This window comes from Nicotiana sylvestris, chromosome 3 (assembly GCF_000393655.2).
Source record: "Nicotiana sylvestris chromosome 3, ASM39365v2, whole genome shotgun sequence".
Classification (NCBI taxonomy): Eukaryota; Viridiplantae; Streptophyta; class Magnoliopsida; order Solanales; family Solanaceae; genus Nicotiana; species Nicotiana sylvestris.
In genome coordinates, this window is record NC_091059.1 from 138065265 (window position 1) to 138082658 (window position 17394).

At 40.4% G+C, this 17394-nt stretch overlaps 1 protein-coding gene across 1 annotated transcript; it reads left to right on the top strand.

Annotated features, from left to right (window-relative positions):
* The first annotated feature begins 1405 nt into the window (after window positions 1-1405).
* Window positions 1406-2876, top strand: LOC104231295 (septum site-determining protein minD homolog, chloroplastic). The gene has a single exon (XM_009784264.2). It carries the CDS (start codon window positions 1414-1416, stop codon window positions 2608-2610), a length of 1197 nt encoding a protein of 398 aa, XP_009782566.2. The 5' UTR covers window positions 1406-1413; the 3' UTR covers window positions 2611-2876.
* The last annotated feature ends 14518 nt before the right edge of the window (window positions 2877-17394 follow it).

Below are 17394 nucleotides of genomic sequence, written 5' to 3' on the forward strand. Positions count from 1 at the left end.
TAAACTATATTCTTAGAAGCTCATGATTTGTACTACCAGTCTTTGGGAAATGTATAAGATTCAGATAATTTCTTTTGCTCAATTGTCTTATTAAATATTGTTGGAATTGGATAATTATTAGTTGGCTTACCTAGCGGGTTGGGTTAGGTGTCATCACGACTAGTGGATTTTGGGTCGTGACACCTGCGGACACTGTTCTCAAGATCGGTAGGCAAATTCACATTGATGGCCACATGCAAGCTAGCGTCTATCGGTTCCGCGGCTAGAACTCCGTTGAGATCGACAGGGGGCACCTTGTTACCGGGTTCTATATTGTTGTTCTCACCATGGTGGCCGGATTCAGCATTCACGTTTAGAGGGGCAAATTGGGGGTTCGACATTTTAAACTTTGACCTGAAATTAAAAACATGTGTAAAGTAGGGTATGCTATGGAAATTTGTATCAAATTGCCACTATTATCCTTAGCCCCACGATGGGCGCCAAACTGTTTACCCTCAAAATCGGATAAGATGATAAATTGAGTTAGAATGAACAAATAAAGGTATAGTAAATTCAAACAACGCGAGGGGGATGATTCCAGCCTTAGTGTAACGTTCGCCCTCGGTCCGGGCTCACAGTGGCCAATATTGATGAACAAGAAAAAAAGCTTTTGATAACAATAAAAATAGTAGTATATTGCTTTTGAATACGTGTTAAGATGTGTATAATAAATTATCATGCCCCATTTTATATAGCAGAGGAGTCCTACTCTAGGTACAACTCCATAAAAGGTAAAAAATCTTTTGTTTAACCGGTTGTTGGTTCTTCATTGATACGTGTCGAGATTCACGTCGTGATATCCGACCGTTCGCGAATATTACGGCCTTCTATTGGTTGTGCTTGATTTCCCGATAATGTTCCCCGAAGCCTTTCAGGGTTAGGACCGATCCCGGATCATGACCCCGATACTCACAAGGATGGGTCTCATGCCCCCGGACTCTGACTCAATGAGACGCTAGGCTTGATTTTGATCCCTTGTCATCATGTCTCGAGCTTGGTTTATCTTATCGGAGACCGGGATACACCAGGAGCCCGATTTTTCCCGTATACAAAGATATTATCCTTATTGCTAAAAAAAACAATTACACTTGGATTTTGCATAGCAAATTTAATCGTTATCCAATGATGATGCAAACTTTTATTAATTTAAGTTTAATTTAATCAACTTCTACGAGTAACACATCATCCTTTCTAAGTTACTAATTCACGTTTAAGTGCACGCTTAATAAATTTTACTGCTGTAATTATACAAATATATTTTTTAATGTTTAAAAAATACGTTACCATCGAAACATCATAAAATCATTGGAAATACTTTTTTTTATGGAAGAAAATACTTTAATATTAATATCGTGTGCATCTTCATTCAAAATTATGAAGAAAAAGAAAAAAAAAACTATGATTAGCTGCACAAAAGATATTTCCCGTTCTTCAGTCATCACCTCATTTGCCACTCTCCAGTGCCGTCGCCTTCCCCTTTCTGCTAACAACGCACATCAAACATGTTTTTCCACTTCTGAAGTTTCCTCTGTTCCACTCAATACAATACTCTCTCATTTCTTCCACACGAAAATGTTATCTCTGCAGCCACTCTCTAACCCTAAACCCTCCTCTCTCTACTCTTCCTCTTTTACCCCTCCCAATTCCCTATCCCCCAAAACCCTAAAACCCATTCCCCCTCCCAAACCTTCTAGAAACTTTTACCCTTCCATCCATTCTATCCTCCAGTACAACCGCAAGCCTCAGCTTGCCGGAGAAACTCCTAGAGTCGTCGTCATTACCTCCGGCAAAGGCGGCGTCGGTAAGACCACTACCACCGCCAATATCGGCCTCTCCTTAGCTCGTCTAGGCTTCTCCGTAGTCGCCATTGATTGCGATGTCGGCCTCCGCAACCTTGACCTCCTTTTAGGGCTCGAAAACCGGGTCAATTACACCGTCGTCGAGGTTCTCAACGGCGATTGCCGTCTCGATCAGGCCCTTGTACGTGACAAGCGTTGGTCCAATTTTGAATTGTTATGTATTTCCAAGCCCAGATCCAAATTGCCCATTGGATTTGGTGGGAAAGCCTTGGTTTGGCTTGTGGACGCCTTGAAAACCCGTGACGAAGGTGCACCCGATTTCATTATCATTGATTGTCCAGCTGGCATTGATGCTGGGTTTATAACAGCTATTACTCCGGCAAATGAAGCTGTTTTAGTGACGACGCCGGATATTACAAGCTTAAGGGATGCTGATAGAGTGACTGGATTGTTGGAATGTGATGGAATAAGGGATATTAAGATGATGGTGAATAGGGTTCGGACGGATATGATAAAAGGGGAAGATATGATGTCTGTATTGGATGTGCAGGAAATGTTGGGGCTTCCTTTATTGGGTGTGATTCCTGAGGATTCGGAGGTTATTAGAAGTACTAACAGAGGTTATCCTCTTGTGTTGAATAAGCCGCCAGCTTTGGCAGGTTTGGCATTTGAGCAAGCAGCTTGGAGGTTGGTTGAGCAGGATAGTATGGAGGCTGTAATGGTGGAGGAGGAGCCTAAGAAACGTGGGTTCTTCTCATTTTTTGGGCGGTAGTGGGATGTTTATACTCTTTTAAGTAGTGGCTTTGGTGAGGTTTCTGTATTTGTTTGGTTGTGTTTTTGGAAGGTCCTATGGAGCAAGAAAACTGTGTATAGTAGAGAGTTGAGGTTTGCATTCTTCCTTGTGACTATTTCAGGATTCTATGTTGGATAGTCAAAGATTAGTGCAGCTATTAGGAATTTGTACTTTTTGTTTTGGATTTGAGCTGAACACTGTATCATGCCTGTTTGCACGAAATATGATTTTTTTTTCTCCACCAATCTAGTTTGAGTTACTGTATTATGTATCCCTACCTAAGTTTGGCTGGTCTCTGTATGAGTCCAGCCTGTGATCTCCACTTCTGTTCCTATTGCTTGCTTTGCCCTAGGAAATGTTGCTTAAATCAGTGCTCACTGGTAGATTTCAATAAGTTTCCCCCAGAAGTCGGTGTAAATACAGGTGTTAGTGTTGAAGTATGCAGCCTCATTAGATATGCACAGTGCTTCAATCGAAACAGAAATTAGTTGAACTTCCATAAGTCATCAAATTCCTCCAAAGGAATTGATAAACAGTGTATAATAATATCACTAATTCTATATGCATATAATGGGAAAGCTCCTACTTTCTACAAAAAAAGAAGCTAAGGAGGTGTCATAAAGTTAGAAACCAAACTATTGCCGATATGCATACACAAGAACCATCATGTCAGGAGGTGCTCAAGAACTTCACTACTATGGTCAAGCTTTCTGCAATTGTTTGGTTGTGTCTCTGTAATTATGTAGCCCTACCTAAGTTTGGCTGCTCTTAGTTTAGGTCCTGCCTGTAACTCCACACTTCTGTTCCTACTGCTTGCTATGACATGCCCTAGGAAATTTTGCTTAGATCAGTGCTCACAATTAGATTTCTGTAAGATTCCCTCAGCAGTTTTCTCATTTAGATACCCATGGGTGTAAATACCTGTCTTAATGAGAGAAGAACGCAGCCTCTTTGCAGCAGCTCATTAGATATTGATATGCACGGCGCTTCAATCCAGACATGACCTGGTTGGTCTTCCATATGCATTGAATAGAATTAATTAGAGACTTAAGTGTATATAATATCACATATGCTGTATGTACATAATGGGAAAATCTCCTGCTTTCCTACAAAAAGAAACCAAGGAGGTGATCATTTTTTTTACAGGGTAAATAATTTTATTAATAATGAGAAATCTCCCATATACAAGCACCATATCAAAAAATAGATAAATCTACAACATAATGTGATTCTCTACGAACGACACACTATCTTCCTTTACAAACTGAAATTTCATGGATGCACCAAAAAGAAGCTAAGAATGAGAGGATAACTCTTCAAATGTAGTCGTCCTCCTAACCTTTTAAAAGATCCTCTCTCTTCTTAAGCAAAGAAGGTGGTCATTGTCACACCTCCCTTTTTACCTAAACCCCCCGTAAAGGGATGTATATATAGAGAGTTTTTTCAATTAAAGGACAATCGAAACGAGATTTATTTATTAAAAATTCAGAGTCGCCACTTGGGATAATTTATGGTGTCCCAAGTCACCGCTTTAGAATCCCGAATCGAGGAAAAGCTTGACTCTGTATTACAGTCCGCGAACACAGAAATCCGGGTAAGTAATTCTGTTAACCCGGGAGAAGGTGTTAGGCATTCTCGAGTTCCGTGGTTCTAACACTGTCGCTCAACTGTTATTTTTGGCTCAATTATTTGATTTTAAAAACACTTTTAGACCTATGTGCATTTTAGCTTTAAACCGCTTTTAATTGTTTTAAGGAAGATTTCAACGTCATCTAAAACACGTCCTTGGACCATGCCACATGAAATGCACCCGCAGTCCGAGACACATTTTATTTAACGCTGTTAAGAATAGAAATTGGATCACACGAAATGCACACCCGAATTTTGGAAATTAGGCATCGTAACTATGTTACGGGAATCGTACCCATAATTACGATGGTTCATTAATCCCGCCTAAAACAAAGCTACAAAAGTTCAACAATTATTTTTCCTAAGTTTAAGATTATTGTAAGGCCTTGAGCTATGAAAAGTATGGAAGAAATGTCACACCTCCTTTTTGCGCGCCCCGCCCCGAAGGGTAGAAATGCGCGGGTGGAGTTTTTCCAATTTAAGTGACAATATTCGAAATGAGATTATTTATTTAATTCAGAGTCGCCACTTGGGAAAGGTTTGGCTTTTGGTGTCCCAAGCCACCGGTTTATCTTAAATCCCGAATCGAGGAAATTTTCGACTTTTCCAAATGAAGTCTGCGAACCAGAAATTCTAAGTAAGGAATTCTGTTGACCCGAGGGAAGGTGTTAGGCACCCTCGAATCCCGTGGTTCTAGCACGGTCGCTTAAATTGTTATAATGGCTAAATATCTGATTTAAATACATGTTATGACTTACGTGCTTTTATTAAACTTAAAACCGCTTTTATCATTATCACTTATTTTTATAGAATTGCAACGTCGTGAAAATGCATCTCGAACCACGTCACAATCAATGCGCCCGTGATCGTCAACACATTTTGACTTCGTTGAGATTTGGATTTGGGTCACATCAATGTGCACCCGAATTTAAGAATATGATTTAATTAAGCCGCGCCTAAAGAGTCTAACGCGTTATTATTTTTTGGGAAGGCCATGAGATCCACTAAACGGCCTAGCCTGAATTCTAAATATTTATTATGATTATTTATTGAGGGCCCCGCAATTTGCATTCTATTTGGCGAGGCTCGTCTCATTATTTTAGAAGGGTATCCTACAGTGACTACATTTCTACTACGTTTGTCTCTTAAAAAAAAAAAAAAGAAAGATGATACCGAACTTACTTATTTGAACAAATACAGACTGAATCTTTATTATGTTTGTCGAACCTAAATTTGTTTGATTACCTGATTGATTGTTTATGAGGTGAAAGTTACCTCATGCTTTGTCTTCATCGAGTGAATACGCTTATTAATTTGCTAAGTGAGATTGCAAGCAAACTAACAACATATACTGAGTTATATTTAACGACCTCCAAGTTTTATTTTTTAAACTCTAACCCATTTGAACTTGATAAACGAAATTGGCTGTTTATTAGGAAAATTACTACTAATTGAACTCAAAACGCCTATTAGTTTTCCTCAACAGTCATCGCATTATTTCGAAACAAGGAATCTATACCGAGATCCGATACCGAACCTATATCGGAACAAATAATCTGATAGGAGAGCTGGAATTCATAGCCAGACTCTTAATGTGACTGCATGAGAGTTGGTTTGGGATACATTTATCCCGGACCCAGTACCATAGATTTGTCAATTCAGTGGTCTAGACAAAATACATACAGGTGCTTGCCATGACTCTATGTTATACTGCCATAACTAAATTAAACAGAATGTTATACTGAACTGAATGTATACTAAATCAAACATACTGTCTATGTCATACTGTCATTACTATTAAACAATGCTATCTAATAGTTCATCTCAAACAGAATGTATGTTAGTTTATACAGAATGTTTGCAGTTAAACAAATACAGGCTGAACTAGCATTTAAACTATTTTGACCAACAGTATTATAACATAAACAGATGTTCATTTTCTTATTTCTGCTTCAAACTCAAACTCTCAACAATACATGGTTTCAGAGGTTGTGTACCTGGAAATATTTGACAATTGAAGAAGAGGGCAGTCAGCAGAGTAACAATGACAACAAGTGCAGCAGCAGTAACAGCAGATAACAAAATCCCAATGCAAGATGCAGTTATAGCCAATGGGAAGAGGTAACAAAATGACAACAACAAAGCAGGGGAGTGGGCTCAGGAATCAAACAGTCTAACTCCAAAAGAAAACAACCAATAAGAACCAGACAGCAGAATCCTAGCTGATACTTGAAGAAATCAGCACTTATTTGAAACAGGGTAAACAAACTGGGAATCGAACAAACAACAGGAAGAAAACAGCTTCTGATTTTTGTGATATCTCTCTCCCTGTCTCCTTTCTTTTCAAAATCCAATGTCAATCTTCAGTTTTGAAAATATGCTTGAGTTATCAGAAAGAAATCCTTTCCAGTTTTTCTGGTTTTTTTTTCTTCAGAACTTTCAGTTCTCAAATATTCAATCTGAGTTCTGTCTCTTTTGTGTGTCGTGTGTGTGCATGTATCCCTCAATGTGTATCACCCTCTCTTTCTTTCAAAAATATTCCTCACAGTGTGCCTCCCTCTATTATGTGTGTGTGTTTTTTTTCTAATCTTAGGATCCGTGTGTCTATCTCCCTATAGATGTCCTCCCCCCATTTATAAGCCTTAACACTACCCCTTTTAACAGCCTGTTTAGAATATCACCATACCCCTCCCATGTGCCTTCCATTTTCAGTTCCACTTTAGCTAATTAAGTATTAAACCCCATCAACATTCCCTGGCAGACTTATCTTTCCCATTTTATTAACTAAAAGCAAGCATGGGCAGCAGGATGTAGTCTGACAGCACATGCTGTCAAACTATTTAATTCAAAAGGGCCTTTATGCCCATGTTGTGCACATGCCCTCCAGTTCAGATTACCATTACAGCCTAAACATTAGGTTTCTGAAATCACATTAACAACTATAAGTAAATGAACTTAGTTCTTAATTGATTCAGGCAATGTTCAACAGAAGCAAATCGATTCATTTTGTTCAGACAGTTGAAACTATTTGACGACACATGTCGACTCGACTATATTAGTTATAACACATACAATCGTAGCCGAAAATCAGACATTTAAACAGTATCGATACATGGTTCGAATTATACTGACTAAACAGAAATGCACTCGAGGAGTCAACTAGTCAGTCCAAACTTGAAAATCAGCTACTTGCACAACACTTACATACACATTATCAGAACAAATGGAGGGGCTTAATCAAACAACAGAGGTTCAGGCAAAGTGGTTAAGGCACAGTTGATAGAAGTCAAGGATACAAACAGAACATGAACAGACCCTTACAACAATCAAATGAACCAAAACAACTAAGAAAAGAAAGAAACTCACCTTAAACCGCAAAAGATCAAAGCCTTAACTCGGACTCGGACAGACCTTTCTTAAGGCTGAATGGACTTTAATCGATGAGAAACACTTCGATTAAGGTCCATTAGACCTTAATCTCTTCGGCTCGGACGGACACGGACCAGTGATGAGGAATCAACCAGTTACAAAACTCAGATCTGGGATTCATGCTTCCCTGATCAGATTCGGACCAAACCAAGTATGGTTTGGTCACGTGGTCACGAGGGGGTCTGGGGAGTGTCTGGTGTGAAGCTGGGGTTAAACGGTGTAGATCGAGTTTTGACTCGAATCTTCAAATGAAGATTCGAGGACCTAGAGGATAATTCGAACTAAACGGTCAACAGGTCTATGTTCAGGGTGGTGAGGGGTTCTATGGTGTTCAGGTGGAGGTCACCGGCGTCCGTGCCGCCGGTTTTCATGGTGAAGAGTACAGGGGCGGCTCTAGGGTTTGGGGGTTCTGGTGAAGACGACGAGGCTGGGGTATTGGATAGGGGGGGTAGGGTACGATTAGAGACTTATATAGTTAGTGGATGGGCGGATCTCAACCGTTGGATCAACCGAAATCGATGGCTTGGATCTAAGGGTTTAGGGGAAACGGTGTCGTTTCAACTAATGGGGGTTTGGGTTGGTCCGGGTGGAAACGGGTCGGGTTCTGTTCGTGGGTATGAGAAATGTGATCTTGGTCGTTGATCAATCTGAGATCAACGGCCCAGATCAACCTGGATCAATATGACGTCGTTTAGACACCCTGGGTATCACCTGGTGTTGGACCGGGCAGGCCTGGTTTGGACGTTGTTTGTTTTGGGCCAATTTTAATAAATTGGCCCAATCCGGAAGAAGAAAGGGTCTTTTTCTCTTTTTTTTATTATTTTTATTTCTTTTCTTATTTATTTTAAAAACAAAACTAAGCCAAAAATCAAATTAAGATTAAATACACACTCAATACAATTATTTGCACACACACTAAAGATATTTCAAAACAGGTAAAATCAAACAAAACAAAATCACGGACAAAGATGCCTGTTTATGCCTTTCTATTTAAACCATGTTACGGTTCAGATTATGCATGACACATACAAATTTTTTTTTTTTTGAATTTTGTTTTAATAAAGTAAATAAATAAAAATGGGCCAAAGTCGCAAATAAATCAACAAAGTGCCGTACAGAAATCCAAAAATTGTACAGCAGGACCAATTTTTATTCTTTTGGAGCGACTGTCGCGCAAAACAAAAATCACGTGCTCACAGCTGCCCCTCTTTGTTCGGAAACACGAAGAGTTTTCGTGCAAAGATAAAGTGAGCGTGTATGAGCGATTTTTGCCTATGGACCACTCCGTATGAAGCATGTTTTTTTGAAAGATCTGACCGAATCTTGCTTCAAAGATTTCCTACATATCCTGGGCTAAACAGGAATCAGGTCAATGTAGTTCGGGAAGTTTTGGTAGCTGGGACTACCATGGGATTGCAATGCTTGCTGCTACTGCTGTTGCTGTTGTCACTGCTGCGTCACTGACCGCCTTATTACAACCAAACGAAAATTGGAAACTGAACTAACTACTTATATGCATGTCAACTGCTAGTTACAAGATTCCTATCTATGATTCTTTTACGACTTGATCTTGGGTCTTAGCTGATTCTGCTTGTAGACTCCGATCTGAATCTTGATGCTTGCGAGTTGCGGCGACTTGTTTAATCTCTGGGATACTGAGTGAGACGCGATTGGCAGGGTTCAGGACCATAATCAAATGTTGGAGTCAATCCGCCTTCCATCTACTCCGATATCTCGGGACATCTTCTTTCTTTTTCTTCTTTTTCTTCGTTGATTCCAAACTGGGACTCATCTCGTGGGTCATTTCGATCCATGTGGCTCGAGGTTAGACCTGCGGGAGAAAACAAACGAACGAAATTTTCTGCCCCAGTTTCACTAGGAAAATTTCGTTAATTATTCGCCAGGAAGTTCATAAAATTGATGAAAGAGGATATGCATGCTCAGTTCAGGGTTGGAGCCCTAATACCGACTAGCTGGGGAAAGGTTCAGTTTAGGGTTTAAAACCCCAACGCCGAACAAAGGAAGAATTCAGTTTAGGGTGTAAAACCCTAATGCTGACTAAAGAAAGATTCAGTTTAGGGTTTAAAACCCTAATGCTGATTAAAAGGAAAATTCAGTTTAGGGTTTAAAACCCTAATGCTGATCACATGGGAAAGCTCAGTTTAGGGTTTAAAACCCTAATGTTGGCTGAAAGGAAAAAGTTCAGTTTAGGGTTTAAAACCCTAATGTTGACTAAAAGGAAAAAGTTCAGTTTAGGGTTTAAAACCCTAATGCTGACTAAAAGAAAAATTCAGTTTAGGGTTTAAAACCCTAATGCTGATTGCATGGAAAAGCTCAGTTTAGGGTTTAAAACCCTAATGCTGGCCGAATGGAAAAAGTTCAGTTTAGGGTTTAAAACCCTAATGCTGACTAAAAGGAAAATTCAGTTTAGGGTTTAAAACCCTAATGCTGATTGCATGGAAAAGCTCAGTTTAGGGTTTAAAACCCTAATGCTGGCTGAAAGGAAAAAGTTCAGTTTAGGGTTTAAAACCCTAATGCTGACTAAAGGAAAAATTCAGTTTAGGGTTTAAAACCCTAATGCTGATTGCATGAAAAAGCTCAGTTTAGGGTTTAAAACCCTAATGCTGGCTGAAAGGAAAAAGTTCAGTTTAGGGTTTAAAACCCTAGTGCTGACTAAAAGGAAAATTCAGTTTAGGGTTTTAAAACCCTAATGCTGATTGCATGAAAAAGCTCAGTTTAGGGTTTAAAACCCTAATGCTGGCTGAAAGGAAAAAGTTCAGTTTAGGGTTTAAAACCCTAATGCTGACTAAAAGGAAAATTCAGTTTAGGGTTTAAAACCCTAATGCTGATAGCATGGAAAAGCTCAGTTTAGAGTTTAAAACCCTAATGCTGGCTGAAAGGAAAAAGTTCAGTTTAGGGTTTAAAACCCTAATGCTGACTAAAAGGAAAATTCAGTTTAGGGTTTAAAACCCTAATGCTGATTGCATGGAAAAGCTCAGTTTAGGGTTTAAAACCCTAATGCTGACTAAAAGGAAAATTCAGTTTAGGGTTTAAAACCCTAATGCTGATTGCATGGAAAAGCTCAGTTTAGGGTTTAAAACCCTAATGCTGGCCGAATGGAAAAAGTTCAGTTTAGGGTTTAAAACCCTAATGCTGACTAAAAGGAAAATTCAGTTTAGGGTTTAAAACCCTAATGCTGATTGCATGGAAAAGCTCAGTTTAGGGTTTAAAAACCCTAATGCTGGCTGAAAGGAAAAAGTTCAGTTTAGGGTTTAAAACCCTAATGCTGACTAAAGGAAAAATTCAGTTTAGGGTTTAAAACCCTAATGCTGATTGCATGAAAAAGCTCAGTTTAGGGTTTAAAACCCTAATGCTGGCTGAAAGGAAAAAGTTCAGTTTAGGGTTTAAAACCCTAGTGCTGACTAAAAGGAAAATTCAGTTTAGGGTTTTAAAACCCTAATGCTGATTGCATGAAAAAGCTCAGTTTAGGGTTTAAAACCCTAATGCTGGATGAAAGGAAAAAGTTCAGTTTAGGGTTTAAAACCCTAATGCTGACTAAAAGGAAAATTCAGTTTAGGGTTTAAAACCCTAATGCTGATAGCATGGAAAAGCTCAGTTTAGAGTTTAAAACCCTAATGCTGGCTGAAAGGAAAAAGTTCAGTTTAGGGTTTAAAACCCTAATGCTGACTAAAAGGAAAATTCAGTTTAGGGTTTAAAACCCTAATGCTGATTGCATGGAAAAGCTCAGTTTAGGGTTTAAAACCCTAATGCTGGCTGAAAGGAAAAATTCAGTTTAGGGTTTTAAAACCCTAATGCTGATTGCATGAAAAAGCTCAGTTTAGGGTTTAAAACCCTAATGCTGGCTGAAAGGAAAAAGTTCAGTTTAGGGTTTAAAACCCTAGTGCTGACTAAAAGGAAAATTCAGTTTAGGGTTTTAAAACCCTAATGCTGATTGCATGAAAAAGCTCAGTTTAGAGTTTAAAACTCTAATGCTGGCTGAAAGGAAAAAGTTCAGTTTAGGGTTTAAAACCCTAATGCTGACTAAAAGGAAAATTCAGTTTAGGGTTTAAAACCCTAATGCTGATTGCATGAAAAAGCTCAGTTTAGAGTTTAAAACTCTAATGCTGGCTGAAAGGAAAAAGTTCAGTTTAGGGTTTAAAACCCTAATGCTGACTAAAAGGAAAATTCAGTTTAGGGTTTAAAACCCTAATGCTGATTGCATGGAAAAGCTCAGTTTAGAGTTTAAAACTCTAATGCTGGCTGAAAGGAAAAAGTTCAGTTTAGGGTTTAAAATCCTAATGCTGACTAAAAGGAAAATTCAGTTTAGGGTTTAAAACCCTAATGCTGATTGCATGGAAAAGCTCAGTTTAGGGTTTAAAACCCTAATGCTGGCTGAAAGGAAAAAGTTCAGTTTAGGGTTTAAAACCCTAATGCTGACTAAAAGGAAAATTCAGTTTAGGGTTTAAAACCCTAATGCTGATTGCATGGAAAAGCTCAGTTTAGGGTTTAAAACCCTAATGCTGGCTGAAAGGAAAAAGTTCAGTTTAGGGTTTAAAACCCTAATGCTGACTAAAAGGAAAATTCAGTTTAGGGTTTAAAATCCTAATGCTGACTAAAAGGAAAATTCAGTTTAGGGTTTAAAACCCTAATGCTGATTGCATGGAAAAGCTCAGTTTAGGGTTTAAAACCCTAATGCTGGCTGAAAGGAAAAAGTTCAGTTTAGGGTTTAAAACCCTAATGCTGACTAAAAGGAAAATTCAGTTTAGGGTTTAAAACCCTAATGCTGATTGCATGGAAAAGCTCAGTTTAGGGTTTAAAACCCTAGTGCTGGCTGAAAGGGAAAAGTTCAGTTTAGGGTTTAAAACCCTAATGCTGACTAAAAGGAAAATTCAGTTTAGGGTTTAAAACCCTAATGCTGATTGCATGGAAAAGCTCAGTTTAGGGTTTAAAACCCTAGTGCTGGCTGAAAGGGAAAAGTTCAGTTTAGGGTTTAAAACCCTAATGCTGACTAAAAGGAAAATTCAGTTTAGGGTTTAAAACCCTAATGCTGATTGCATGAAAAAGCTCAGTTTAGGGTTTAAAACCCTAATGCTGGCTGAATGGAAAAAGTTCAGTTTAGGGTTTAAAACCCTAATGCTGACTAAAAGGAAAATTCAGTTTAGGGTTTAAAACCCTAATGCTGATTGCATGGAAAAGCTCAGTTTAAGGTTTAAAACCCTTAATGCTGGCTGAATGGAAAAAGTTCAGTTTAGGGTTTAAAACCCTAATGCTGACTAAAAGGAAAATTCAGTTTATTGTTTAAAACCCTAATGCTGATCGAAGGAAAAATTCAGTTTAGGGTTTAAAACCCTAATACTGATGGCTGGGGACAAAATTCGAAAACAACCACTGACTTTTTTTTTTTGAATTTTCTTATTTTAGTAAAAGAAACAAAAGGGAGTTTTGCGGGAACTTACCTTTTGAGTGAATTCCTTATTGCCAAAATGTTTCTTGTACCCGTTTACCTTCCTCTTTGGGCGACACCTGCTTCTTGCACGGTTGTCTTGGATTATACCTGTTTCAACTTTTCAGATAAAGAACAGTTGTTAGTTCGGAAATGACGGTCAGTTCGGTGACCTTGATCGTTCCCAATCGCTTTGTCGCGTCTCTATTTCTGTTGCGAAGTCCCGCCATCGATGTGATTCGAATGGCGAAACCTTTAGACTGCTCAGGCTTGTATTTCCAGATTCTGTGATGACTTGCTTCGTAAGGCTCTCCTTTTTCTTTTCTTTTTCTTTTTTTCTTTTTTTTTTTCGTTTTGCTTGGAGGTTCTCAACGGGGATTTTATTGGAGGTATTCTGTGGGAATTTGTACAAAAGGAGGCTCTGTGGGTGAATATTTACAAAGTGGATTCTTTGTGTGGATTTTTTGCAATGGGGCATGCTGATGATTTATTTCAAAGCGGGCTTTCTAGGATTTTTTGGGGTAAGCTTGTTGGGGAATTTTTACAAAGGGACTCGCTGGGATGTGCTGGGGAGATTCCATTTCTTTTTTTTTTTTTTACATATTGGGGAGACTCTGTGGGAGATTGTACAAAAAGAGAGACTCTGTGGGGATTTGTACAGGGGGGAGACTCTGTGGGGACTTGTCCGAACGCGGACTTGCTGGGGAAGATTTCTCTCTTTCCTCTTTAAACAACATCAAACGTCATGATCCATCAGGCTTGGGCAATCGTACCAACGAAATGAGGCGCTTTCCTTCATGAGACAGGATTCCGTGCAAACAAACCTGCCACCTGCCCTTTCCGGTGTATCCTGAACTTGGGGTTAAAACACAAAAGGGATTTGAAGAGAAGCAAAGAAAGGAGAAAACAAATTTCAGGAAGGGAGTGTCCTTTTCGGGACGAGAAAGACTTATCTGAGGAGGATAACGCTGGCTTTAGATGACATGACATGCTCTTTGGACTGGGCGCCTGACCGTTCCATGAACTTGCGTTTCTCTGAACCAGAACGGATCTGTGATTCCAAACCTGGTGGAACTTTGCCGAAACCTCCTTGAGGTGGAGTCATTCTTTTTCGGCCAACAGCGCCCTTTGCGGGTTTTCGCTGGCTGACCTCTCTCATTTCTCTTCCTGTCATCGCTTGATAGCACTCTTTGTGAGTTTTTACTAAACAAGCTCTCTCATTTTGGTTCCTCTTCTCCCGTCGCCTCGTGGTGCCCGAAGGTTTTCACCGACGAGACTCTCTCATTTTATCTCTCTCAATTCAGAGTGTGCGGGTCTTCGTTTGCGACGCTTATTGGTTCCCCACCGTATTTGGTAACTGATTTGAAAGCTTGTGCTTGGTAAAAAGAGGTAGACGATACTAACTTCCCAACTGCTCGACGTGCCCCGGTTTCAATTTCAGGGTGAATGGGATTTTATTGTTGGTGTGACTGAACCTCAGGGAGAGGCTGCCTACGTATCCTTTCGGAATCAAGTCAAACGCAGTTCAGGCCTCAATCGATGTTTTGTTTTTGTTTTCTTTTTTTTTTCTTTTTTTTTGTAGAGAGGATTGGGTAGTGTTTGGGAGTAGCGGGGGATAAAACCTTCGCCATTTTCAAATGTGTCAGGACTACTGGAGTATGATCTAGACGTAGTATCTCTTGACTGCATCTACATTTACTACTGTGTCGGGGTCATTTCCTTCGATATCACCTAAATACAATGCTCATCTCGGCAATATCTTCCTTACGATGTATGGGCCTTTCCAATTTGGGGCAAACTTTCCTTTTGCTTCTTCATGATGCGGCAGAATACGCCTCAGTACCAGCTGACCTACTTCGAAATTCCGGGGTCGGACTTTCTTGTTGTAAGCACGGGCCATCCTTCGTTGGTATAACTGTCCGTGACAAACTGCGGCCATTCGCTTTTCATCAATCAACGTCAATTGCTCTAACCGAGTCTTGACCCACTCGCTGTCCTCGATTTCTGCTTCGACAATGATTCGAAGCGAAGGAATTTCTACCTCTGCCGGTATTACAGCCTCGGTCCCATAGACCAAAAGATAAGGAGTCGCTCCTACTGATGTGCGTACCGTAGTGCGATACCCTAATAATGCAAATGGTAACTGCTCATGCCACTGTCGGGAACTTTGGATGGTCTTCCTCAAAATCTTCTTGATGTTTTTATTTGCAGCTTCCACAGCACCATTGGCTTTCGGCCGATAAGGAGTGGAATTCCTATGCGTTATCTTGAATTGCTCGCATACATCTCCCATCAAGTGACTGTTCAAGTTTGCTGCGTTATCTGTAATGATAGTCGCAGGAATACCGAAGCGACAGATAAGATTTGAGTGTACAAAATCCACCACAGCTTTCTTAGTGACCGACTTGAGAGTGACAGCTTCTACCCATTTTGTGAAGTAATCGATGGCTACCAGTATAAACCTGTGTCCATTCGAAGCCTTCGGTTCGATTGGTCCAATGACGTCCATGCCCCAGGCGACAAATGGCCAAGGCGCAGACATGGGATGCAGTTCCGTGGGAGGTGCATGAATCAAATCACCGTGCACCTGACACTGATGACATTTCCGAACGAAGCTGAAGCAATCCTTTTCCATGGTCATCCAGTAATAACCTGCTCTAAGGATTTTCTTCGCTAAGACATACCCGTTCATGTGAGGTCCGCACACACCTGCGTGTACTTCGTGCATGATCTTTCTCGCTTCCTCGATATCGACACATCTTAGGAGATTGAGGTCCGGGGTCCTCTTATACAACAATTCGCCGCTCAGAAAGAAACCACTTGCATGTCGCCTAATGGTCCTTTTTTGATCTCCAGTAGCGTGCTCGGGGTATTCTTGTGTCTTTAGGAACCACTTGATGTCATGGTACCAAGGCTGCATATTTGATCCTGCCTCGATTACACTGCAGTAACCGTGTCTTTCCTTGATTTGGATTTCCAAAGGATCGACATGGGCGTTGCCCGGGTAGGGTAGCATTGAAGCCAAAGTAGCAAGTGCATCTGCCAGTTCATTGTGACACCTCGGAATGTACCTGAATTCTATTGATGTAAAGCGCTTGCTGAGGTCCTCCACATGTTGTCGGTACGGGATAAGTTTGACATCCCGAGTTTCCCATTCACCTTGGACTTGTCGGATAATCAGGTCAGAATCTCCCATAATCAGTAAGTCTTTGACATCCTGATCGATTGCCATATGCATGCCCATGATGCAGGCTTCATACTCAGCTGTATTATTTGTGCAAAAGAAACGAAGTCTAGCTGTGGCGGGATAATGCTGACCAGAAGGCGAGATCAAAATTGCCCCAATCCCTACACCCTTGGCGTTCACGGCTCCATCAAAGAACATCTTCCAAACATGAGCTTCCTCCGAGATCACTTCTACGGTGTTTACTTCTTCATCTGGAAAGTAGGTATCCAATGGCTGGTATTCCTCATCGACCGGATTTTCGGCCAAATGATCTGCTAACGCCTGGGCTTTCATTGCCGTGCGAGTGACATAAACTATGTCGAATTCCGTAAGCAAGATTTGCCATTTAGCCAATCTCCCAGTAGGCATTGGTTTCTGAAATATATACTTCAAAGGATCCAACCTGCTTATGAGGAACGTAGTGTGGGCTTGGAGGTAATGTCTCAGCTTTTGAGCAACCCATGTGAGAGCGCAACATGTCCTTTCCAACAGTGTGTATTTGGCCTCGTAGCCGGTGAATTTCTTGCTCAAGTAGTAGATTGCTTGCTCCTTCTTTCCGGTTACGTCGTGTTGCCCGAGGACGCAGCCGAAAGAGTTCTCCAAGACTGTTAGATACAAGAAAAGTGGCCTTCCCGGTTCTGGAGGGACCAAGACCGGGGGATTCGAAAGGTATTCTTTGACTTTATCAAAGGCTTCTTGACACTCAGTTGTCCACTTAATCGCCGCATCTTTCCTTAACAGCTTGAATATGGGCTCACACGTGCTTGTCAGCTGGGCAATAAACCGACTGATGTAGTTCAACCTGCCCAAAAGACTCATCACGTCTTTCTTTGTTCTTGGGGAGGCAGATCTCTGATGGATTTTATCTTAGTTGGATCTAGCTCGATACCTCTCCTGCTTACAATGAAGCCCAAAAGTTTGCCCGACGGAACTCCGAAAGCACATTTGGCTGGGTTTAGCTTCAAATCATACTTCCTTAGCCTCTCGAAGAATTTCCTCAAGTCTTGGATGTGATTATCCTGCGTCCTGGACTTGA

Bases quoted from the DNA above. Each gene is read 5' to 3' on its own strand.
- LOC104231295 (XM_009784264.2), top strand. From the start codon at position 1,414: ATGAAGAAAAAGAAAAAAAAAACTATGATTAGCTGCACAAAAGATATT.